Source organism: Strongylocentrotus purpuratus, unplaced genomic scaffold (genome assembly GCF_000002235.5).
Source record: "Strongylocentrotus purpuratus isolate Spur 01 unplaced genomic scaffold, Spur_5.0 spur5_scaffold_14, whole genome shotgun sequence".
Classification (NCBI taxonomy): Eukaryota; Metazoa; Echinodermata; class Echinoidea; order Camarodonta; family Strongylocentrotidae; genus Strongylocentrotus; species Strongylocentrotus purpuratus.
Window position 1 is genome coordinate 5,016,886 of NW_022145599.1, and position 27,838 is coordinate 5,044,723.

General features: G+C 37.2%; 1 protein-coding gene across 1 annotated transcript; it reads left to right on the forward strand.

Annotated features, from left to right (window-relative positions):
* The first annotated feature begins 1,118 nt into the window (after positions 1 to 1,118).
* On the forward strand, positions 1,119 to 27,838 carry LOC583291 (intraflagellar transport protein 56). The gene is made up of 15 exons (XM_030984022.1): positions 1,119 to 1,317; positions 7,065 to 7,202; positions 7,767 to 7,974; positions 9,398 to 9,447; positions 10,446 to 10,591; positions 12,177 to 12,348; positions 12,871 to 13,048; positions 13,486 to 13,595; positions 14,635 to 14,698; positions 15,144 to 15,232; positions 15,713 to 15,796; positions 17,246 to 17,315; positions 25,020 to 25,126; positions 26,073 to 26,206; positions 26,677 to 27,838. Exons 1-15 carry the CDS (start codon positions 1,315 to 1,317, stop codon positions 26,792 to 26,794), a joined length of 1,671 nt encoding a protein of 556 aa, XP_030839882.1. The 5' UTR covers positions 1,119 to 1,314; the 3' UTR covers positions 26,795 to 27,838.

A 27,838-nucleotide genomic window follows, 5' to 3' on the forward strand; every position in this document is an offset into this window, starting at 1 on the left:
TGGTTTGAACTGGATTTTGGTCCTGGTAGGGCAACGAAAGTCTTAAATTTGTCACCTCTATCCCCCCCCCCCCTCTCTCTCTCTCTCTCTCTCTCTCTCTCTCTCTTCCCTCTCTCCGCATTTGGGTATTGAATTAAAAGAGGTGAACAGAAGATATGCGTGGGCTTTGTGTAAGTGTGTTCATTGCGTGCGTGCGTGTTTGGAGTAGGGTGGGGGGGGGGGGGTAAAGATACAAGAAAAATAAGAAAGAAAACCCCTGCCCATCCTCCTCCTCCCTCTGTATCCATATCGCTGAAGCCATAAAAACGGATCAAATTCCAGATCGGGATAGACAACCTCTACTCGTCAACGACCCAGCCAATTTAATGTAGTTATCCATCCCTTGGTGGCATGGTTGGCTGGATGACGACCATGCAGGCTGCGAGCACATAATGGATGGAGCTTGGTATGGGGGGGGGGGGGGGTACACTGGTCAGACTAGGGGAATGAAATATAGATTCTAACAATGCCAGCTAGGGATGACAGACTATAAATCCAGAGAAATTAAAACTCACAAAATTGTATTTATATACTGAGAGATGTTTTAAAACGATAATAAAAATGGTGTAAGATATGCAAAAAGAAAAGAAGAAAAAGAAATGATAACTGACCAGGGAAAATGAGTAAATACAACAAAAATTATCACGTGAAAATGCTATTTAAAAGTCACTTTTGGAATGTAACTTTTTATGTTTGTGGAGTTATGGCAACATGAGTGATTCTAGGAGGATTTTTTGTAATGGTTATTTGTAAGGTCGGTGGTGGAGAAGGCTTGTTCTTGCATGTATTAGTATATCGCTTAAATTCATATCCCCAACTCAAGCACCTATTATTTAGACAAAATGAACTCCTTTTGTCAGACAAAAATAAAGAGTGACAGTGCATGGTGGCCAATTCGATGTTGCTTTATGTTAAGAACACAGAGTACCCCCCCCCCCCCCCACCCCCGCCCCACATACACACACACACATAGATTATTATTATTTTAATTTTATTATCTTTAGTTTCTTTTTATTGTTTTTTTTTTTTTTTTTTACTATTCGCGATCGCCGCGCCGTTGTGTTTGCCTCCCTCTAGTGTTCATATTCGGTTCGCATTCCTGTGTCTGCTCTTCGCAAAAATGATGTCAGCTGGTGCGGTGCTCATTGAATTCTCCTGAAAATATTATTTTATGTTCGAGATGAAGAGCAACACATGAAATAGGAACGATCTCCTACTCATATTTTATTACAGTATAGGGTCAGACGTCAAGAAAGGCAGCGAAATTTCTTCAAAATGGTAAGTTAATCGGCTAGTGATATCATGATATGAAACAACGGTGCGCGGCCGCGGTGGCTTAGCAACATTGGACGCTATTTCTGGTTTCAATCGGAATCACTCGCGCATCGCTCGCTACTCTAAGTCTAATGGTAAAAACTAAAATGGGAGGCTGTACTGTGCGAAGATATGACGTGCATGTCACTTTTTGTCAGTCAAGATATGTTTCTTTTTTTAACCTTACGGGCCTACTATTGAACCGTTATCGGGGTAAGCTTATTATTAGGGTGTCTGATCGCGCACCACGTTTTGTGTGCTAAAACCCTTCCCATGCATAGACATTGCACACATCCCTAGTAGGGTGTCTGATCGCGCACCCGATGTTGTGTGCTAAAATTCTTCCCATAGAGATTACACGCATCCCTATGCAGTCTACGTGCATTGCGCGACCATGCAAAAAAAGTCAATTTTTTTTTTTCAATTCGAGATTCAAACCTTTATCTGTTGTGATCCTGAAGGTGATAATCAATAAATGAGGTGTCATATGAAAGAGCAGGTAAATTCCAATATTTCTAAAGGGGCGTAGCCCCCGAAATTCTAAAAATATCTTGGTCAAAACAGCAATTGAAACATTGTGTCCTGGCTAACTCTGAGGTTTGTCACTTTTGAGATATGACGCCCCGATCGATAAGTAGTCCCAGTCCTAAGGAACAATTCTATGTGCTTGTATTTTCGCTAGCCCCCAGGGATCACAACTGATAACAGTTTAAAAATACCCTTCTCGCTATTTGGTGGATCAGCTAATTAGGGGGCGTGCGCTCCGCTCAGTCCAAACCATGGTTACATCGCGTAACATCTCCGCGCACGAACGAAACCCCAAATTCAAGTATGGGTGGCCATTCGCGGCATAGAACCCGGAAGTGAATACACGTTATAGTCAATGGCAATATCGCGGAGACATCTCCGCGATATTGCCATTGACTATAACGTGCATTCACTTCCGGGTTTATTGTGCGACGAACGCCAACCATACTAGTCAATGGCACATGTCGCGGAGACAGCGTAGCTCAAGCTGCAAGTCGCGGATTGGCTTAGCAGCATGCGTACGATATGCATACGCTTGCATATCGCGCGATACAGCTGTTTGGCTAAATTTAGCAAAACAACATCACTCTGCGTAGACGTCTTTTTCGTCGATTTTGACCAAAATGATATGAATATACCAGCGTTTTGGAGGGGCTGTAACTTTTGATAGAAACATCGATGAGACTTGAAATTTGAAATGTATTATTCTGATAACATCTTTTATTCAAATATCAAACAAAAATGGTGAAAAACGATCCCAAATTGAAAATTGAAAAATCGTTCAGACACCCTATCCCTAGACTAGTCTAGACCTAAGTCTAAATCTAGATCTAAGGTAGCGCGCCCAGTATTCGGTTCATTCCCAGTATTCGGTCAGACAGCCGTTTCAACAGCTGTAACAATTAAAAAAATAATTTATGAGCCACGAAACTTGCACAAATCAGGCACCTGAACAACTTTTCTTAACTCTCAAAATTAAATCAGATTTAGGGCCCCGGAAAGACCTCCAACTTAGCTCGATATTGGTCAGTGTCGCTCAACTTTCTGCACTTCCGCGTTCTCTTAGCACATGCGCTAACATGCATAGCCATATGTAGAAGTCTATTGCGAAACAACTACGTGTGCTGTCGCAATGAATCTAGTATGTGTGTGAAGAGTAGCTCCTCCGTGTTCGCTCCAATCGCAGCGAATTTGCAAATGACGTACTTGCCGATGTGCAAGAGGTATTTATACGATACCCTTGCCATGCAGTATTGCTCGGCCAGTATTCGGTCAACGCATTGACATTCAGTGCTTTATCGCGCAACTGTGTGAAAATAGTGCGCAAATACGCTTCGCTCCTTATCACGGAGATACCACGCACAACAGCGTGACCGAATTCTATTTGGCGCGACCGAATTCTGGGCAGAAAAATGCTCCGACTTCTTTTGGTAGGGTGTCTGAAGGATTTTTCAATTTTCAATTTGGGATCGTTTTTCACCGTTTTTGTTGGATATTTGAATAAAAAATGTAATCAGAATAATACATTTCAAATGTTCAAGTCTCACTGATGTTTCAATCAAAAGATACAGCCCTTATAAAACGCTGGAATATTCATATCATTTTTATCAGAATCGACGAAAAAGACGTACACGCAGAGTTATGTTGTTTTGCTAAATTCAGCCAAATAGCTGTATCGCGCGATATGCAAGCGTATGCATAGCGTACGCATGTTATGCGCAACTTACAGCTTGAGCCACGTTGTCTCCGCGATGTTTGCCATTGGCTAGCCATACTTTCATTCACTATAATGTGGGTTTCGTTCGTACGCGTTGATGTGTTACGCGATGTAACCATGGTTTGGACTGAGCAGAGCGCACACCTCCCTAATTAGCTGATCCAACATATAGGTGGAAGGGTATTTTTAAACTGTAATCCTTTGTGATCCCTGGGGGCTAGCGAAAAAACAAAAGCATAGATATATTCCTTAGGACTGGGACTACTTATCGATCGGGGCTGCATATCTCAAAAGTGTCCAACCTCAGAGTTAGCCAGGACACAATGTTTAAATCGCTGTTTTGACCAAGATATTTTTAGAATTCTGAGATGCAGCCCCTTTGGAAATATGGGGATTCACCTGCTCTTTCATATGACACCTCATTTATTGAGTATCACCTTCAGGATCACAAAAAATAAAGGTTTGAATCTCGATTTGAAAAAACAACATTTGACCAATTTTGCATGGTCGCGCAATGCACGGAGACTGCATAGGGATGCATGCAATCTCTATGGGAAGAATTTTAGCACACAACATCGGGTGCGCGATCACACACCCTACTTTTGGAAGTATTTTGCTTATCATTATTCTATATTTTAAGTGACTATAAAATCCTGTTAGAGGAATAAATTACTTTTCTTTTGATGGGTAGATTGCCAAATAAAAGAGGTAAGAATTCAAAATATTAGCGATTTCTTAAGTGACCAAATACTGGGCACTCTTACCCCATGTGCATTGCAAAATTGGTCAAATTTTAAAAATAAATTTAGATTCAAACCTTAATCTGTTGTGATCCTGAAGGTGATACTTAATAAATGAGGTGTCATATGAAAGGGCAGATTAATTCCCATATTTCCAAAGGGGGGTCATTTCAAATTTCTAAATATGTCTTGGTCAAAACAGCGATTTAAATGTGTTTCCATGGCAACTCGGGAGATTTCAAACTTTTGAGAATCGACCCCCCCGCGGGATAATTAGTTCAAGTCGTAAGAAATACGTTGATGTTCTTTTTTTTTCGCAAGCCCCAAGGGATCAAGGGATTTAAGTTTGAAAATACCCTTCCCCCACTTTTTGCATATAGCCTAATGCATTAAAATGCAGCTGTTGAGCAAAAAATGATAACTCCGCGTGAACCACTTTTTTGTCCATTCTGACCAAAATGCTATGAATATTGCAGAGTTTTTGAGGGGCTGTATCTTTTGATAGAAAAATCGGTGAGTCTCGAAATTTGAAATGTATTATTCTGATTACATTTTTTATTCAAATATCCAACAAAAATGGTGAAAAACGATCCCAAATTGAAAATTGACAAATCATTCAGACACCCTATTATTATCTCTATTCTACTTTTCTAGATGATATAGACTAGCCTAGGCCTGTTAAAAGGAAAGAGCTCAAGACAGTCTATATAAGTTTATTTCAAATTGTCAGTAGGCAAGTCACATCTTTTAGTTCTAGACTCTAGATCTAGTCTAGGCTAGACCCTAGACTAATTGCAGGATTAAACTTTGTCTTTTTTAAACTTAGATCTAGTCTAGATCTAGATCCCCGTCTAGTCTCTAACTAAGACTCTAGATAGGGTGTCTGAACGATTTGTCAATTTTCAATTTGGGATCGTTTTTCACCATTTATGGTTGGATATTTGAATACAAAATGTTATCAGAATAATTTCAAGACTCACCGATGTTTCTATCATCAAAAGATACAACCCCTCAAAAATTCTACAATATTCATCCATTTTTTGTCAGAATCAACGAAAAAGACGTAAACGCAGAGTTATATTTTTTGCTAAATTTAGCAAAAAAATGAATTGCATTGCGCAATATGCAAGCGCACGCGTATGCGTGTTGCTTAGCTGCATGCGCTACTTTAGACTGAATTTTTCTGTCTCTTTCGTTTAATGGTCCATTTTCAGGAAATTATGGGTCAAAATGGACATCCATGTTGAAAATCATGCAAGTCGTATTTTAACTCTCGCTTCGCATGACGTCATCTAAATCTCATTCCTTCTAGTCTACGCCGAAGGCAAAATGATTATGAAGGAAAAACTGTGCACGAGCCACAAGTTCGTAATGACGTTATAACATAAGCGCACTGAAATAATTCTTACGAATGGGACTACTTTGCGGTCGGGGTGTCGGTTCTTAAAATGGCAAATATCGGAGTTGGGATGCAAACAACATTTCAATCGCTGTTTTGACCAAGATATTTTTAGAAATCCGAAATGACTCCCTTTTGGAAATATTGGTATTATTCTGCTCTTTCATATGACACCTCATTTATTGAGTATCACCTTCAGGATCACAACAAATACCGGTAATGGTTTGAATCTCTATTTTTTTTTAAACGTTGACCAATTTTGCATGGTCACGCAATGCACATAGACTGCATAGGGATGCATGAAATCTCTATGGGAAGGATTTTAGGACGAAAAATTGGGTACGCGATCAGACACCCTACTCTAGACTCTACCTTCTCTTTGTCACATTGGTCTTTCCAAATTACTGTTCTTTTACTTACTTTTTGCATGTATTTCTTACTCATATACCGTCCTTCTCTTCTCTGTGACATCTACCTTTGCTTTTTTATTCTTTCTTTTCCTTTGAACAGAAAATGAGTCAAGTAGTAGTTTTGGATTATATTAACTTTATATTATTAATCATACTATAGACCCTATTTATTATTCAAATTTACCATGCCAAATCGTGTATCGTTCTTTTATTCCTTATAATTGATATATTGTTATGTATTGTTAATGTTATACCGGAATGCATTTGTTTTTTATTTGTAAAAAAATTGAACAGTTCAGCCTAGGATGCGGTACAGATCTTTAATAAATATACCATAGTGAGGCCTGTAATTTTATTAAATAATTAAATTAATTAAATAATAGAAAAAAGTATTTTTTATGTTTAAAACCTGCTGTGCAGCAGAGACAGAGTCGGAGAGAAATTATTAACAAAATGATTAATATGAATCATGATAATTCTAACTTGATACGCTGGACATTTAGAAAAATAAAAGAAAGCTGTCACATTTGCCTTTGGCTTTGGATTTCACGTAAAAGATGTATGAAATTAATTAGCACCAACCATCGTAAAATGTTTGCCTTTTATATTGTTAATTCATAAACAGATATATAAAATTCAAAGCCACATTTTTAAAAACTTTTAACCTTTGCCAAGTTTTGGGCATGCATGTTAACCCACTGAACTATTCGTATATAGAGTAGGTCTAGGAGGAAACTCTGGTCTAGTGGTCAACCTGCACATCCCAATCAGTTATACTGGGAGAATTAAGAGACCAGAGGGGCATGGTGATGAATTTTAATTCTCCCATCCCAGACACAGGTTATGCCAAGTACGTCATGAAAAAAACAAGGATCACTAGCAATGCTTGTTTGATTTTTCTGTCTTTCCACTTGTAGATGCTCTCAAGGCAAAAGCCGGCCACTGGGCCAGGCTCCTCCACACCAGCACAGGAGAGTAAGAAGAAGAAACAGATGCCAAAACTCACAGAACTCCTGGATCTCAGAGACTACACAGGGGCTTGTACATTATTAGAGGTAAACATGCAGCAAAGTTTTATTGATTTTCTCACAGAGGGATGAAAAAGCAAAACAAAATATGTTTGGTGTATGTCACTGTGAAACTATGAACAGGAACTAGAAATACATTGCCAAAACTAGAGATTTTAAATGGGCCTATTAGCTGTAAAAGCTCCAAGGATGATCTGCCTGACATCATAAATTTGTAAATTTCATTTGTCCTCCCTTGAATATTACAGTTTATAGTCAGATTTCTTTTTTCAGTGCAAAATAGCTCAAGATTAAAGAAAGTGTTATTTCAGTGTGTCTTTGTTATTTGTTTTCCATAAACGAGTTTATGTTGATGTTAATTCATCCTGAAGACCTTCCTTCAAAATTTCTGAAAATATAATGAAGCCATAAAATCCAAATCTATATACATGTAAATAGTCCCTTTATACAATAGTTATGCAGAGATGCCAACCAGTACGATTAAATTGTATTTAGTACGATAATAAGAGTGAAATACAATCTTAAAATCTTAAAATACGATTTTTCATCTTTTTTCATTTCTTTTTTCATTTTGCACCTTGTTCTCCACAGTTCACTCGCCATAGCGGCAAGGGTTCCGATGAGACAGACATGTGGCTGGCCTTCTGTCTCTTTCACCTCGGTGATCACAAACAAGCAATGGAGGAGTATGAGAAGCTATCCAAGAAGGAAACTTGTAATCCGGAAGTCTGGGTCAACCTAGCTTGCTGCTACTTCTTCCTTGGAATGTACCCACAGGCCGATGAAGCAGTCAATAAAGGTAGGTTTCTAATGACCCTGGATACTGCAGAAGGTTGTATGCTGCTTGAAAGAATGAGTGGCAAGTGGGGATGAAGAAAGGAGCTGCTCGCAATTAAGTTCCTTAATTGGTGTACCTGCTATTTATGTGTTATAACATACAGAAATATGACACGTTTTCACTAACATCATCATGAGCAGTTTACAGTGTGGTGTGTGAATGAGCCGTTTGAGTCGAATCCTACGACGTATTTTAGTGAACTTACTCATCAAGGATGAGAGTTGTTGAGAGAGGTTGACACCGGAGAGCTAGGGTCTGACCTGGGGGGGGGGGGTGTTTCACAAAGCCTTTTTTCAACGACAAATGACAAAAGTCAGTGACAACTCTGCAGATAACCAATCAGAAGCAAGGATTTCACTAGCTTATAACAGAAACTATCATTTGTCACTGATGACAAGTTTTGTGAAACACCCCCCTGGAGGACGGAAATGAAAGCTATGATTGATAGTCAAACTACGGCTAGAATGACTTTGTAAAATACCAAATCTTGTTAGAAATCCTATTCTTCACATTCAAAACTTTTATAACCCTTAAAGATACTCTGTCCCTTTTGCAGACAACATCAAATTCTGTAGAACTTTGCAGTAATTACGAATGTGTCATGTATGTCCTATCTGGGAAATTTCAACATTAGCAGTGTCCTAGTATTCAAACTATGCAAGGAAACTGTTTACCTTCTAGACTTCACTGTCAGACACTAGTTGGGAATTTAAACTGACTGACATCCTTTATCTTTGGTAATAACATACATATAATTAGCTGTAACAGGTACATGAGTATTTGTCTACATCAATAACCCACTACTTGGAATGGCCAAAATTAAACTGATTGGATTTTTGTCACGGTGCAGCACAAAATGCAAAAGGTAAAGGGGTCTGAAAATCAAACTATTATTTAGGTGAATGCAATCACTTAAGTCGATTCAACAACTAATGGTCGTTTTTCCCCCACTAAAAGCCATTTTCAAGCCCTTTTGTTTTGAGGGAAATTCTAAATTAGTATTGTCTTTCAAATGCCGTAGGAATTTAACCTTTTCAATTTTTTGGCCTGCAAATGGGACATACAATTTAGTACTTTTAAAGGATGCAAATTTACAGGTTTTAGTTTTAGACCAACAAATATTTCTAACAGAATTTTGATGCAATAACAGTGTTTGTGAGAGCACATATGTCTTGAATTAAACCAATTATTATCTATTTCTTCTATGTGATATCTTAGAAACAAAGTGGAGTGAGTTTCTATGGAGAAAACATATTTGTTGATTTCATCCGATTAAGCATTTTGTTGGATTCAAGAGAGAGAGTGACCCCTTGAATGCACAAACTCCAGATTTGCTTTTCATTTCTTAATGGTTGTATTTCACTTTGTTTTTGGTCCTATACAGGACCCAAGAGTGGACTGCAAAACAGGCTTCTCTTTCATCTATCACAGAAGGTAAGACAACCACTTATCATATTATACATATGATGCATGCGCATGAGTTCATTTAATATACGATCTATCCGCACTCAAATTGAGGCTGCGTGTGTGTATCTATCGTACGAAGCCTTTAGGCTGAATGCGATAGATACACACATCCTCAACGTAGGCGGATAGGTCGTATAATGAACGAATGAAAACATGCATCATTTGTTTTATACTACAAAACTCCTAGATCTATGTTATTTGATGTAAAAAGATTTCATTCAAGATTGTTTTGTGACAGTATATTTGGCTGACAAATCAATCTCAAGTTTAATAGGCTCAATTTAGTGCACATACATAGATATAGTAAGCGCACTTACCTCTATACCCATTTACGCATAGTACTGTACAAGAATAGGCCCATGCACACACAGTATACGGTAAGCGCTAATTTCTATGCGCACTACTGCGCATCATGTACATGCACTAATAAAACGTGTGATAGTACTGGAAACTATTGCACGCTTTTTCATGAAAAACGTGGGATAGTCTCAGTAAATGAATCACACGTGACCGCATATGACTAATCGTTTGATTAGGATCTGTGAGTGAGTTGTATAATAAGGTTTAATGTCCTTGTCTCAGATAGGGTACATACATGTATCTTAGCCATCTGAGCATTGTATACTAGTTGTTGCTACAAGTGATAAACATCAATGTGAATTTAGTGAACATCAGCAAGAAATAAGTACTAATAAATCAATTTAAAGAAAGTAAAATGAGATATGTCCACAATGTAGTCACAATTATTGACCAACTCACCAATTGAAGATGCAAGATATATACTTAGTCGTCTACCGGTATGCCTTCAAACACAAGTTTTGTTCATTTGTCCAACTCCTTTCAAACCTACATCAATCTGTTTCTTTGTTTCTGTCATGGAGAAAAAAAAGGTGTATTTTGTCTGTCAAGAATTTAAAAAAAATATTGTATCAACTACTGTACCTAAATTATGTGCTTTCTTGCAGTTTAATGATGAGAATCGACTGATGAACTACCATCAGTCCTTACAAGATATCATTGAGGATCAACTTAGTCTTGCCTCTATTCACTATCTCAGAAGCCACTACCAAGAAGCCATTGATATCTACAAACGCATTCTCCTTGATAATCGGTAAGAGACTGGTTCTAAAGGCTAGTAGCATTTAAGAATATTTTTGATGAAGGTAATGTCATGCATTTTAATGTCACTGCTCATGAAGTCAAAATTTTATTGCAAAATTATAAGGAAAAAAGGTTTTTCTACTTTTCTGAAAGCCAATTCACACAGACATCAGACTAAACTAACATTTTAAATTCCCCATGGTCAAGAATTGGCCAGTTTAGAGTCGGCCCTGAGTTCGTTTGACGGTTCAACTTTTTTAAATCTTCTTTTGGCATGATTACAATAGAACTGTGTTATAAACATAGAATCTAGTAACTTCTTGACTGCATTATTACTTGATATACAGAGTGAGTCAAAAAAAAGTTTACACTTACCGGGTAGACTAATTATTTAAAAAATCATCTATGAACAGTGAATTATTATACATCTTATGAAAGAGTGTTTTATCCCAAACACTTTAGGTACCATTTTTGTATGGTATGTGTTCACGCTTGGATGAACACGAGGCATTGTTTGAGAGAGTGCAAAAATCGACTTGCGCCAAAGTTGCTTATGTGATGTTTGAATAAAACAATTTGGATTTGGGTATTTATTCGGTCTTTGCAGATCCAAATAACATCCCTAACAAAATTAATCATGCATCAAATATCAACGAACATTTGTGCGCGTGTGTGTGGGTGGTGTGACTTTGCCCTTTGCAAAAAGCATATGCAATGTATTTCATTTTGATACATTTAATTCATTCTCTCACTTTAATCCCAACATAACACATACTGTACGCATCACTTTGGCGCAAGTCGAATTTTGCACTTTCGCAAACAATGCTTCCTGTTCATCCAAGTGTGAACACATACAACACAAAAATGATACCAAATGATTTGAGATGAAACACTCTTTCATAAGATGTATAATAATTTACTGTTCATAGATGAATTTTAAAATAATTAGCAATTTTCTAGGTGTAAACTTTTTTTTGACTCACACGGTATAAGAGAGCTAATTAAAGGTATTACAAAGTTTTGGTAAGGGGTCATGAATTTGGTTCAAATGAACATATTGGAAGCCTATGCGATTTTACAATACTCAATTATCGTTGTCCCGGTTGAAATCGAGTCTAAAGTAATGACATTGTAAATGATAAACTCTTTATGTTGTATAGCGCCCTCTCAAGACTGATATTACTTTAGCTCTAAAACAATGTTTCTTGACTACAATCAACCGATTTGCAATTTTCATGTTCGCAGCTACAATGGAATGGCCTTAGGGGCTATTTGAAATATATGAAATTTACCAGGAGCAACGGGAATTTTTTTATTATTCAATTTCTCGAAAGTAGAAGTGTTTTAGGGGCTAAATTTTCTAGTGCTTATAATACATCCACAGGGGTACCAAATATATCAACATTTTAAAGAAATACTATCAATTCAATTTTCAAAATTTCCAGAAACTTTGCATTACTTTTAAAAGCCAAAAGCTGTGTTTGTGAGGGTGTGTGTGTGTGTTTGTATCTTTTTTCAGTGTTTTCTGGTACTCTGACACACAAGAAAAGAGCCTTTTATTTTTTTTCATTTGTATTTGTTTGTTTGTTGTACAGGGAGTACCTGGCCTTGAATGTGTATGTAGCGCTGTGTTACTACAAGCTAGATTACTATGATGTATCCCAGGAGGTATTAGCTGTTTATCTACAGAACTACTCAGACAGCGCTATAGCCCTCAATCTCAAGGCTTGCAATCACTTCAGGCTCTATAATGGAAAGGCTGCTGAGGTAAGGAATAGTCCATTAGTATTTTGTTTGTTTTGTTTAAAACAAAATTCAAGCTGACTTCCAGTTTGACCTATACACATATTGCACTTCAAGGTTGTGAATGGTGATGCTATTCTTTGTTAACATGGACTTCTTGTACTTTCAAAATAGTTATAAAAATGTTAATTAGATCATTCTAATGATAATAATGATAATGATAATAATAATAATAATGAGTATTTGTATATCTATTTTGCAAAATGCTTAAGGTGCTGCAAGTATACATGAAAAATATATACTATAATCAAATGTAATATATTTATTTTTGCAAGAAGATTATGAACTTCCTTGATTGGCTTTAGGAGGAATCAGTTCAAGTGTACTGCAATTCTTTTATTGTAGAAAAAGTAAAGTGGTAATATAAACTAATTCACACAGCCATACCGGTACATCATCATTCAAAATCTCTTGATGTGCAAACATATACTTTTTCACTTTAAATCTAAATTTCACAACTCCTTTCGTTTGTTTTCTTCTCTCAAGGCTGAGCTGAAGAACCTACAGGACCTGGCCTCGCCCTCATTTACATTTGCTCAAGATCTCATCAAACACAACCTTGTTGTCTTCAGGGCTGGAGAGGGAGCCCTCCAGATTCTTCCTCCACTCATCGACGTCATCCCAGAAGCGAGGCTAAACTTGGTCATCTATTATCTCAAGCAAGGTATAGCATGCTGTCATTCACTAACAGGCATTTTTAAAATCATGCATTTAAAAATGCATTTGTATTACTTAATTTATACATCTTCATGTTTTATTTGTCAACAATTGAATCGTTTGATATAGATGATGTGAACGAAGCTTATAACCTAATTGTTAATCTACATATTTCTTTACTTGATTTATACATCTTCACGTTTTATTTGTCAACAATTGAATCGTTTGATACAGATGATGTGAACGAAGCTTATAACCAAATTGTTAATCTACATATTTCTTTACTTGATTTATACATCTTCACGTTTTATTTGTCAACAATTGAATTGTTTGATACAGATGATGTGAACGAAGCTTATAACCTAATTGTTAATCTACATATTTCTTTACTTGATTTATACATCTTCACGTTTTATTTGTCAACAATTGAATTGTTTGATACAGATGATGTGAACGAAGCTTATAACCTGATCAAGAATCTGGACCCGACCACACCCCAGGAATACATCCTCAAAGGAGTAGTCAATGCTGCTCTGGGACAAGAGCAAGGATCGGTAAGATAGTCCGGTCTTTATATCATATGCCAAAGTTTCAACGGGTCTTTTCTCAGGTGTGCTGTCAAAGCCAGGTCCACACACCAGAGCCTTCTTAAGTTCTTTCTCCATCCCTCTCTATCGATCTTTAGCTTTCTTTTTCATTACCGGTATGTCATATGATCTGTCACCTTCCAAGTCTGACACCATCCCAAGTATTGGTCTTCTTCTTCCCTGCTCACCATCCATCTTCCCTTCCAAGATGCCCCGGAGCATGCTTTCCCCCTTGAGATGTGTCCTATCTAGTTTTTGTTTATATTCATACTGGGACCTGTTTCACAAAACTTGTCATCAGTGACAGATGACAGTTTTTGTTAAAAGCTACTGAAATCCTTGCTTCTGATTGGTTATCAGCAAATGTGTCACTGATTTTTGTCATTTTTCATTGAAAAAGAGCTTTGTGAAACAGGTCCCTGGTCTGTATGAATAATCTAACATAGTAAGCTTTTATATGTGACTGAAGCAAGCAGAGCATACTCCAATAGTAACACAACACATGCAGAGGGACCTGACACAGTCAAACGGTGTAGCTTTTGGGCTAGATATTGGGAAACAGTAACTCGCAATGATGATTTACTACAGCCTTTGGCTTTGTTATGATACTGTAGCACAATAGCATTTCCTGGAATTTTAGATTTTAGAATTCAAATACATATACAGTCAAACCTGCTTTAGTGACCACAAAGTCCACATGTTTTTTTCCCCTGAATATGGTTTCTCATTGAAACATACACTAAAGGAACCTGTCTACAAAGACCACCTGCCTATGAAGACCACTTTTCTTGTCTCCCTTGGGTGGTCTTTATAGACAGGTTTCACTGTACTTGATGATTGAACTACACTGTAATTTCAATTGTCATTTGTAATTTCCCTGGTGAAATTGTAACCATTACCGGTATGTCCATTGTGAGCTTGCTTCATACAAGAGAAGCCTAACAGTCTCAACCGTTTGTAGGCTGTAGCAATGAATTATTTGTTTTGATGTTTGATTTGTTGACAGAGAGAACATCTGAAGATAGCACAGCAATACTTTCAGCTAGTAGGTGGATCAGCTAGTGAATGTGGTTAGTATGCTAGGCAGATTTAATGTTTTTAATTTTTATTTATTTATTTATTGCAACCAAGAAGGTTGGATTTCAATTACAATAATAGGAATAACAATACTGGATATTTTCATTTGCGCTGAAGTTTTACCACAGCTCTAGGATGCCTAATTCAGGCGATTTGTGCACCATACAGTTCTACAAAGGAATTTTTTATTGAACATGAAAGGTATTTTCTTTCATTTCTTGTATTGTTTGGCCTGGTAACTGTTTGAATAATTATTACCCCTTGCAGTGACTTGTGTATTTCAAACTGCATCCGCTTTGTCAGTATTCCCAGTTCTTTGTACTTTTGAATAGATTGAGTTGCTTTAATCACTTTACCAGGTAAAGCCCTTGTCCAACAGTGTTTCATGTCATCGTCCTCATGTTTTTTTTTAAATGAATGTTTTTTATTCTTCATCAGATACGATTCCTGGAAGACAATGCATGGCATCTTGTTTCTTCATCCTCAAACAATTTGACGATGTCCTCATATATCTCAATTCAATCAAGGTAAGATAGATGACTTTATGAGGTCTCTGTAGATGTATTTTTAGTGAAAAAAAGATTGATCGAGTTAGATTGAGATTTAATGGACTTGATCTTTGTTATTCAAACTCTCTTCTTTTTTTAAAAACAATGTATGCACAAAAATGTTGTGAGAGAGTGAAGGGAAATTAAAGGACTAGTATGTTGTGAATATGGATTCATTAAAAAAAAAAGTGATGCAATTTTATTTAATCCAACTTTATGAGAAATTAAATTATCCCAAAACTTCAGCCATGGAAAGAAGGACAGGAGAATCCTACAAAGGATAATGAAATATTCTTCATTGTACTAATCATCAGGTAAACACATTTTGCATGTTCTAATGAACAGGGTTCTACTGTATTATGCCGATCTTGTAGTAAAATGAATCCCTATTTACACTGACATGAAAGAATTATGGTAAATAAGAGAGTTATATTATCTCTCATTTTTCATTCATGACAGAGCTACTTCTATAACGATGACAACTTCAACTTTAACTACGCTCAGGCCAAGGCCATGGCAGGCAACTACAAAGAAGCAGAAGAGGTACGGTACACAGAACTTTATTTCAACTTCTTTGAATTAAAATAACAACGTGGTATGATACTGTAATATTAGGACATTTGTGCTGGAGAAGAAAGGAGTTTTATTTAAAGAGAAGGTTGAGTTCTGGGAAGAGGTGAAAAGTGATTTGTGAGCGTTATCATTGCTATTATGCAAGTGTGGAAGAACATCAGATAACGAATGTTCCCCGAAAAGCATGGCTCTTCAAATGCCTTCATATTTTAAATATGTCATGTAACATCGTAAAAATCGGGACAGATTTTTACGCCAGGTGTTTGTGTAGTCCTATATACATCTTTCTGTGTACAGTGCTTGTAACTTTATCAAGACTTGGCCAAATTTCTTATCATTTTGATGATTCCAGAACCTTGCAATACACACTAATACTTTCTGGTCAATTCCACACCGTTTCTTTCACAATGCAATCGCATGACCAGAACTCAACTTCATCTTTAAAGTCGATCGAATTGTGATAGCAACAATAAACAGATGGCCTTTGTAGAGAGGTGGCCACTAAGACAATTTTTAATGTATTTTCAAGTGTTTTGTGCAAGTGACTCGGAGGAAACTTAAATTTAGAACAAGCAGGCTGTTATTTAGGAGCAATTTATGAAAAAAAAATTAAATACAAAATTTCTACTCTGATCCAGTGCCATCTATACACAGAGTTTGGCCAACTTGGTTTCACTAGGTCACAACATGGCGTATATTCTTTTGTTTTGTGCTTGTCCAACAAAGCAGTAGTCAGAGCTGCCAACCATTCCGTTTTTGCCGGAATTACTCTTGTTTTTTCCTCCCAATTACGGTATTACGTTTTTTCTTCATAAAATACGTTTTTTATATTTTTTTTTTATTTTTTTAAATTTTTTTTTACATACGTCTAACAACTGCCCTTAAATGGTGTTTGATCACAAATTCAATAGAAAACTTGTTTTAAAACATGCTTGAAGAGAAAAATATTCTCACAAAGAATGAAATGCCGATAATACCAAAATAACCAAAACAAAAAAAACCTGCTTGTATGGAAAAAACAGCATGAGGAATGAACATTTCTGCATTAGAAGTGTGTCGAGCATGGTTGAAGTTTCGTTTTTTTTAATTCCTTTTTTTTGCTTGAAATTCCTTTTTTTTGCCATCATGATTCCTTTTTTTGGTCGCCCAAGGTTGGCAGCTCTGAGTAGTCGCCATATTGTGTCCAACTCGAATCGGGTTGGCCAAACTTTCCTAATCAATGGCACTGCTCTGATCATACAAATACCCCCCCCCCCCCCCAAAAAAAAAAAAAAAATTGTGCTCAAAATGTTTTTAATGAAAAAAAACGGTAGTCACCACTTTGTATCTTATCTCGTCTGTTTTCTAACAGCATACATAATTTCAGAGCATCTGAAGAGGATGACGACATAACTCTTTTCTCTCTTCTCTTATTTCTAGATATTCATGCTGATTCAGAATGACAGACACAAACAAGACTATGTCTATCTCAGCTGGCTAGCTAAGTGCTGTGAGTAATGATTATTAGTCTTGAAGTCGCTCAGTAACATTCTTGAAGGTTGATGAAAAAACTGCCTCTTTTGTGTATGACATGTTACTTATTATATTCCTTCTACTGTATAACCCTCTGACATGCAAAAAATCCTGAAAAAGTATCCAAACTACAAAGATATTTATGGTTTTCTTTGAAGGCGTCACTGGGCAACACCGTGACCCTCTAACAGTAAATTCTCCCAACCATTTTTAAATTTTCCCAACCGTGTTTCCATAAAAATAAGACAAGCTTTTAAAAATCTTTCAACACTTGAATGTCTGGAATGGTATATAGAGCAGATTCATGGCTTTGAGACAATTTACATTCACCTAAAATGTAATTAAATTGTAATAATATAGTTGGGGGAATTAAGGAATCGATAAGACAATTTTTCCCAAATTTTATCATAAATAGTTTGTTTTCACTCAAACTTTCAGATTATTTTTAATTGTACATCTAGCATTGAAGTCACTAGCTTAGCAACATTTTCTCTCATCTTAACAATATTTCAAGTCCTTAATTCTCAATCCACCCTGTCTTATATGCCTGTTACCTGTGGATGGAGAAAGAGAGAGAGAGAGAAGGGGAGGGGGGGGGGGGGGGTTGGCCATGGTAAACTTTCAATACTGCATACTATTGTAATTTAATCAGAACTGCCTCACTCTGTAGTCAGCTTTATCAAATAAGAACATTCTGACTACCTTCTGGAAGAAAAAAAACAGGATAACTCTGTATGAATTCGGCAGACCATAGAAACTTCAATATCAGATACAATTACATCATTTAATCATTTCTTTTGCCTAACCATCTTATGCCTGGAGAATGTTAGTTTTTAGTAGGTACAGTACTTACTGTACTAGTCAGGTCAAGATATGAAAAAAAAGGGGTCAACCTAGAACTAATTGCAACAGAAACGATTCCACTTGCATATAATCTGGAATAGCCATGAAAACAACATACTCAAAGTTGACAAAAATTGAAGTGGTGGATCAGTGCCTAATTTGCATAAATTCAAAATGGCCGCCATGTCAGACCCTGGTAGACACACAAAACCTATTTTAGCCTATATCTCTAGATCTTAAACACATAGAACGCTAAACGAAGTGTCTTTACACATGTTTGGGGGTCAATAAACATGATTATAGCATTATCAGCAGCTAACAACTACTCCTTGACTCTTAATTTGCATAAATTTGCATAAAATTAACCCTTTTTAAAGTCAAAATGGCTGCCATGTTTCATGTTTAAAACTATTTCTCATCTGATACTTACAGAAAGTTGATTTAAGTGCCCTTATCCATGTTTAGGGGGTCAAGGAAAAATAATTATGGCTTTATCGGCAGCTTAGAACTATTCCTTGACTCCTAATATGCATAAATTTGCATATAATTAACCCCTTTTAAATTCTGAATGGCTGCCATTTGTTCATGTTTAAAACTATATCTCTAGATCTTATACACATAGAAAGCTAAACGAAGAGTCTTTACCAATGTTTAGGGGGTCAAGGAACATGATAATAGCATTATAATCAGCTTACAATTACTCCTTGACTCCTAATTTGCATAAATTTGCATATAATTAACCCTTTTTAAAGTCAAAATGGCTGCCATGTTGCATGTTTAAAAGTATTTCTCATCTGATACTTAAAGAAAGTTGATTTTAGTGCCCTTTTACAAGTTTAGGGGGTCAAGGAACATAATTATAGCATTATCAGCAGCTTAGAATTACTCCTTGACTCCTTATTTGCATAAATTTGCATATAATTAACCCCTTTTGAATTCTAAATGGCTGTTTTTCATGTTTAAAACTATATCTCTAGATCTGAGACACATAGAAAGCTAAACGAAGTGTCTTTACTGATGTTTTTGGGGTCAAGGAACATAATTATATCATTATCAGCAGCTTAGAACTACTCCTTGACTCCTAATTTGCATAAATTTGCATATAATTAACCCTTTTTCAAAGTCAAATTGGCTGCATACGTTGCATGTTTAAAACTATTTCTCATCTGATACTTATAGAAAGTTGATTTAAGTGCCCTTATTCATGTTTAGGGGTCAATGAACATATGAGCAATGATTATATAATTAAGGTGCATGTATGATTTAATACTTTCTTTAGAGTAGCTCACAATATACGTCACGGTGTTGCCAATTTATGTGTGCTTGATTACAACTTTAAAAAATCATAATTTTCTTTAATATTTCTTCTTGTATTTTGCTCAAACCTTCACTGATCTGTTTCTTTAATTTTTCTGCTTCTGTTAAAACCAACTTCTAATCAGGGTGGACTTCTCATTAAAGTTTGGTGTTTTAACCATTTTCTTTGGTTAACAAACTTGACTGTACCATTTACTTCAATTCAATTCGTTTATTCGTCCATGTAAAAATATAAAAATAAGCTTCAGTCATATAGCGTGATGGATTTAAAGCAATTATAATGAGTTTAGTGTATAAAAATGTAATGGCAAGTCAAACCATTCAAAAGGGGATATGACCCGATTCTGATAACTAAAATCTTTTGCTTGTAAATACACAGGATATGGGTTAATTAACACTCAAAGAAACCAGACTTTCAAATTGAAAAACCCCCGGAATGATATTAAGGACGGCATTTGTTCCCTCTTGAAACGCCGAAAAATACCCCGGTGTGTGCAGCTGAATATACAATGGCGTCTTATTTTGTTTACAAGCGACACATTCCTTTAGTTTTGTATCGCTGCATTTGTCATCAAAATAAAAACATGCGCGGGGTTTAGAGTGAGGCAATAGATTATACATTTAGCCTGAAGGTAGTGAAGTAAGAGAAAGAACTCAAGAGAAGATGAAAACACAGGCACTGAACATGTGTGAGATGTCATGGGACATCGTCTGCTTGTGCAAATCATGTCCATACTGTGATCTCACACATCTTAGCAGCGTTCAGAGAACTCTTCAGGTGCTATTCCGGGGCTGTATTTAAGCGTTTTGAAATTTATAATAATCAGTACTTCGAATGTTTCCAAGCATTGAATTTTGATATCATTGTTGAATCAAAGTTTCAACTTTGCAATAATGAAAATAGAGTAAGTTTTTAGAATTAATGAATATCTACTTTAATTTCTGTCTCCCTTACAGCTTTGACGATAAGAGACACGACGTTAAAACCGTCTGTGTTTCTTTCATCACTGTACGTGGATGAAAATAAAGTTATTTTTTAAAATCAATGAATATCTACTTTAAGCAAAATGACAAGGCTCACCTAGTGTTCAGAAAATTAGAATGGTTCTTAACAGTTTGCTAGGAATGCTTTCTGATTAAAATAAGGACCTATGCATTTATACCAAATACAACTTGATGACACTAATTTGCAAAGTAGAAAGAAAATCATGAAAACAAATGAGCATCCATATTAGAATATGATGCATTTATCAATCATTGGATGTAAGGTGCAAATGTTTATGGTTGATTATCTGGCAACCTGTGGATAAAAATAAGAATTAGAAGTTGTGCTTCTTAATGTCTCAACCATTTTGCAAAAGTATCTACCATTTACATTTATATTTCTTCCAAGAAAAGTGCTGCTTCAAGGCCTTGAAGATTGCGCACTGTGTGTGTATGTGAGGAGCCTGTGTGAGCCTGCTGGCCAGGATCCTTGTGCATATATGTACAGGGTGCAAGTAAAAACTTTTAATCCTGTGGGGGCAGTTAGGGGTGCTTAAATGCCTCAAGGGAGAGTGAGCAGGCTGGATCTACTGGAAGGTTGTTCCAGTCCTTGGTAGTTCTGGGGAAGAAGGAGATGATGTAGGCTTGGCTAGTGCACAGTGTCGCTCCGAAGCGGAATCCGTGACCTCTTGTTACAGATGTTGCTGCCTTAAGGTATTGTTGCCATTCAATGTCAACAAGACCAAAGCGGATGCGATACAGCATTGCAAGATGGCTTTGCAGACATCTACTAACTAGCGAGGGCCATTTTACTTTCTTCATCATAGATGTAACACTGCTGGTACGATCGAAGTCGCCACAGACATACCACGCACTCCTGCATTGAACCATTTCGACCTTGTTGATGTTTCTTTGGGTGTGTGGATCCCATGCTGTTGCAGCATACTCCACTATGGGCCTAGTGTATGTGACATACGTAGCCTCCTTGATCTTGTGGTTGCAGTGTCGAAAGTTACGGCGCAGGAAGGCACAGACAGAGTTAGCCTTCTTGACTGTGGCATCTACATGGGCATGGGCGTCAATCCTGGGGGGACGGGGGGGGGGGGACACGTCCCCCCCCCCCCCCCCCACGAATTTTCAGGTGGTGAAATGTCCCCCCATGATTTGGGGTTTAAATATTTTTTTTTTGTTCTCTCTTTCTCTCTTTCTCTCTGTGTTGAGAAAAATCAAGCAAAATCAGGCGATCAGATTTTATTAAAAGAAGCGTCATTAATATTACATTCACATTACCGGAAGTACAAACATTGGTTACGATGAAGACAAAAAATCTTTTCACCAACTGAAAAAAAAATCTCCCTTGTATCTTCCAAACCTTATGGCTGATTGTTCAATGGAAACGACAAATTCATCCATCTACCCCCTTGCATTCTTGTTCCTGTTATTTGATCTTAAGACTGTTTTCTCTTTAATTTGGCAAAAATTATGCCCCAAATCAAGCCATCTATCCATCAATTTAAAAAAAAATCTTTAACTTCTGAGGGGGGCACATCCCCCCAACAGACACCCCCTGCGTTCTTGTTCCTCGTTAATTGAACTTAAGACTTGTTTTCTTTTTAATTTGGCAAAAAGTATGCACCAAAGCGAGCCATTTAAGCATAAATTTGAAACAAAATCTTCAACTTCTGAGGGGGCACATCCCTTCAGACATCCCCCCCCCCCTGTGTGGCGCAGCCCATTCGCCTCCCTAACAAAATAACCTGGCGCCGCCCTGTCTGAACTTGTGTCCCCCCACTCCACGGTCTAATTTGGATTGACGCCCATGTACATGGGCATTGAAGTTCAGCTTCTGATCAATGTGGACCCCGAGGTACTTGGTTGAGTTGACCTGCTCCAGCTGATGACCATGGATGGTGTATTGGCCTAGGAGTGGCTTCTTCTTGTTGGTCACTCGCAAGACCTGGCACTTGGAGGGATGGAATTCCATCTTCCACGTCTTCTCCCAGTCCTGGAGCCTGTCTAGATCTTCTTGCAGTTTGTCACAGTCCTGGATCGATCTGATTGGTTTGTAGAGCAGACAGTCGTCAGCATAAAAGCGTGTGGTTGAATGCCTAATGCAATCTTGTAGGTCATTGATGTAGATCAAAAATAACAATGGACCTAGGACGCTACCCTGGGGTATGCCAGATGTGACCTTGGCTTCCGAGCTGAGTTGGCCCTCCAGTATGACTTGTTGGGTACGGCCAGTCAGGAAGTTCTCGATCCACTGAAGAGTAAGGCCGTGTATACCACAATGTTTGGCTTTGAGAAGGAATCGTTTGTGAGAGACCTTGTCAAAGGCCTTAGCAAAGTCTAGTACGATTACATCATACTGACCCGTGTCTTCCAGTCCTCTAGCAAGGTCATGGATGGTGAGGGTCAGTTGTGTCTCACAAGAACGGCGCTTCCGAAAGCCATGCTGATTGTCAGATAGAATGTCATGATGGATGAGGTGGTGGATAACTGCACAGTGAACAACATACTCACACAGCTTGCATAAGATCGCAGTCAGTGAAATCGGCCTGTAGTTACCCGGGGATGACTTGCAGCCCTTCTTGTGGATGGGAACTACAAGTGCCTTCTTCCACATCGATGGAACGCATCCTTGATGAAGGGAGGCTTGGAAAAGCAGGGTGATCGCAGGGGAGATCTGATCGGCAGTTTCCTTCAACATTCTGGCAGAGATTCCGTCTGGCCCTGTTGCTGTTACTCGACAAAATCAAAATTGTTTTTGCAACCACTGGATTATTTATTTGGAATGGACCAGTCATCTGCCAGAGCACAAAAATTGTGTTGGATTCAAAGAATAAAAGAAGCCGATAAACAAGGATGGTTTCAAATTCTTCAATTGTATCTTTAAAAGAACAGTAGTTTGTTCCTGCTTAACTGTAACTATGGTTATAAAATGTTAGACAAAAACATTCCTAAGTTCTACCAAGCTATTTTCCTTGACCCCCTAAACATGAATAAGGGCACTAAAATTAACGTTCTATAAGTATCAGATGAGAAATAGTTTTAAACATGCATCATATTATGGCAGCCAATTTGACTTTTATATAAAAAAGGGTTAATTATATGCAAATGTATGCAAACTAAGAGTCAATGAGTAGTTCTAAGCTGCTGATAATGCTATAATCATGTTCCTTGACCCCCTAAACATCGGTAAAGACACTTCGTTTAGCTTTCTATGTGTATCAGATCTAGAGATATAGTTTTAAACATGAAAAAATGGTAGCAATTTAGAATTTAAAATGGGTTAATTATATGCAAATTTATGCAAACTAGGAGTCAAGGAGTAGTTCTAAGCTGCTGATAATGATATAATCATGTTCCCTGACCCCTTAAACATGGATAAGGGCACTAAAATCAACTATCTATAAGTATCAGATGAGAAATAGTTTTAAACATGAACAAATGGCAGCCATTCAGAATTTAAAAGGGGTTAATTATATGCAAATTTATGCATACTTGGAGTCAAGGAGTAGTTCTAAGCTGCCGATAATGCCATAATTATGTTCCTTGACTCCCTAAACATGGATAAGGGCACTAAAATCAACTTTCTGTAAGTATCAGATGAGAAATAGTTATAAACATGCAACATGGCAGCCATTTTGACTTTAAAAAGGGTTAATTTTATGCAAATTTATGCAAATTAGGAGTCAAGGAGTATTTGTAAGCTGCTTATAATGCTATTATCATGTTCCTTGACCCCAAAACATTGGTAAAGACTCTTCGTTTAGCTTTCTATGTGTATAAGATCTAGAGATATAGTTTTAAACATGAACAAATGGCAGCTATTCAGAATTTAAAAGGGGTTAATTATATGCAAATTTATGCATACTTGGAGTCAAGGAGTAGTTCTAAGCTGCCGATAATGCCATAATTATGTTCCTTGACCCCCTAAACATGGATAAGGGCACTAAAATCAACTTTCTGTAAGTATCAGATGAGAAATAGTTATAAACATGCAACATGGCAGCCATTTTTACTTTAAAAGGGTTAATTTTATGCAAATTTATGCAAATTAAGAGTCAAGGAGTAGTTGTTAGCTGCTGATAATGCTATAATCATGTTCCTTGATCCCCCAAACATTGGTAAAGACACTTTGTTTAGCTTTATATGTGTCACAGATCTAGAGATATAGGCTGAAATAGGTTTTGTGTGTCTACCAGGGTCTGACATGGCGGCCATTTTGAATTTATGCAAATTAGGCACTGATCCACCACTTCAATTTTTGTCAACTTTGAGTATGTTGTTTTCATGGCTACTCCAGATTATATGCAAGTGGAATCATTTCTGTTGCAATTAGTTCTTGGTTTTTTCCTATTTTGACTGTACTATACCTAGTACATGCATTTAGCGCTTATTCAGTAAATGATAACTATGAAACAATATCTCAAATTCTTGTTACATGTGATAGATATCATCTAAACAAGTGATGATGTTAAATACACAGATCATACTTATTCATCTCTTTTAACCTTTGAACCTTTTATTATAGATATAATGAATCGTAAGGCCCGTCTAGCCTGGGAGCTCTATCTTAAGATGGAGACATCTGGGGATTCATTTAGCCTTCTACAGCTAATAGCCAATGACTGCTATAAGGTAATATACTTCATTATTTCCCACATACTAAGAATCTTGCACTACGATTGGTCAAAAGTAAATCATGTGATGAAAGATAGTTCGCCCATCATTGATGGGAGAAGCAAAAACAGGCGTACTTAAGCGCGCATTACCAATGAGCGCAATTAAAGAAAACACATGCGCGCACCATACCCTCAATTGTGGTTGGGTTAAACTTAAACTTTTTTGGTGTGAATTTGGGCCTAGGTGTCTTTTCTGTAGATGCATACACGTCTTTTTCTTTTTGTAATTAAATTGTTTTAGATGTGGAATATAAAGCAAATAATCACCTTTTGGTTTCAGGCGATGGCAAACTATCACTTCCTCGTCGATCAGAATGTATACACTATCTTTCCTCAGCTTCGCTTCGGAAAGATAGCTACATCCAGATCGCCTCGGAAGTGATAGTTTGTCCCATCACCTTCACCAACGGTAATTATTTGCTTACTATCTGCTATCTCACTAAATTGTATCCATGAATTTAATGATGATATGATAACAAATTAGTCTTGAAGATTCTGTCTGCTTGCTGTGTGGGTGTTATTCTAGAGTACATGTAGTATCAGCCCATTAAAACCTTGTTCAATACTTGCAGACTACCATGAAGCCAGACCACTTGCAAAAGTTCAATGCAAACAAATGTTTCTAGTTATACGTATCGAAGTAGAAAAATATAGAATAGAATATATAGAATATTTCCCCAAAAGTTTCAAGTCTTGGGTAATGACATTTGATTTTAATGGTATTGAAGTATGTGATCAAGACCTTTTACACCTACATGTAGCTTGATTGTTGCTAGATCTTGATCAATTTTCATCCAGTATCACCGTTTCATTGTGTGAGATTTGTCTGTTTCCTTATACCAATGCAGGTTGGAGAAGTACATGATGATAATCTCTGTATTTCTTATCTTTTCTTGACCTAGATGGGTCAGTTCTACTACGCCTTCAAAGCCTTTGACGTCTTGGAAAGGTTGGATCCTAACCCAGAGTACTGGGAAGGCAAGAGAGGTGCTTGTGTGGGTGTCTTTCAACAGATCATAGCAGGTCATGAACCACGGTGAGTTCAGTCTATCAAGCTCAGTGATTGCCTTGCTAGATGTCACGTATTATCCGCTGAGGGCAGAAAGGACAGTATCTCATCATATTTTACCCCAAAATAGTTTCCCTTCTGCTTTCAAAAGGCTTGTATGTCCAACAATTTGTAGTGCAGTGCAAAACAAATCTGTTCACCCTCTTTAATAATAATAGAGAAATTCATGCAGTATTAAATATTTGCATCAATTTAATAAAAGTAAGGAATAAGGATAATACAATTTGGCAATATACATCACCTGTTTTTTATCTTTCTTTAAGTGCACAGAGATGATACATCAGTGACATGTGCTATAGAAGCACTGTATGTAAAATAATTATTATTATGAACATAAGTAGGAGGGAGCTAAAACACAATTTCTTCCAAAGTACATTCGATACCGTGTAAACCTTTGAGTTGATATCCACTTGACTTTGTAATTCTTTATAACTCAGGGAGACGTTACGAGACATCCTGCAGATCTTGAGGAACACGGGGAATCCCCAGGTGGAATACATCATCCGAGTCATGAAGAAATGGGCCAAGGATAACAGGGTACCGATCGGTAACTAGGCAACCCGTCCATGAAGTAGGATGTGAGGAAGATGAGGAGGAGACGATGAAATATACCAGTCATGGTAGGCAAGTTCTGGGCACGCAAAGGTCATAGTTCACCTACATCCCTTTGAAACATGTGTTATAAAATTAGCACACAGTTCATGGGATGTTGGTGGAGTTTTATTTGAAACAGTTTTGTGAGACGTTGCCTAGCATCGCTGTTTACATGAAGAGAAACTGAGAAAAGAAAGAAAAGTTACTTTTCCCTAAATTTAGAATGAAAACTTTGCCATGACAGGCAGCTCAGAAGAGAGTTGTAACTTTCCATATTAAATCACTCATAAATCACTAACAAGTTTTTGTTATTTATGGTAAAACCATTATAATTAATTGCAGGATTTCAATAAATGTGTTGTTTTCATGGAAATTACTTGTGTACTGCATCTGATGACATATTTAAGATTTGACATGTTATGGACTTTACAGGGGCACATGTCCCTAGGATAGGATGTTTAATGGAGGCCCGATGTAGAGGAGAGTTACCACCATCGCATGTTAAGAACCCACTGCACTATTTGTTTATTAAGAGCAGGGGGGAACCCTGGTGTAGTGGTCCACCTGCACACCCTCGATCAGTTATACCGGGAGGAGAGACCTGAGGGTTTCAGTGATTCAGTTTGCTTTCACCTCCATGCAGGCACAGGTGACACCAAATACACATTACTGTTTGAATGAAATGGGCAGGAAAAATATGAGAAATAGGTTTTGGACAAGTAACAACATGTGAAATGCTAAGTTGAACAACCATTCCTGGACAAAAGATGCTCACCCATAAAGAACCACCCTTTCCCCCCACAGGCAGTGGTTTAATTCCATTTACAGAGCTGCCAACCATTCCGTTTTTTCCTCCAAATTACGGAATTACGTTTTTCCTTCATAAAATACTTTTTTTTTTTCTTTTTTTTTTTACATACCGCACGTCAAACACCTGCCCTAAAATGGCAATTTGATCACATTTTCAATAGAAAACTAATTTTAAAACATACTTGAAGAGAAAAA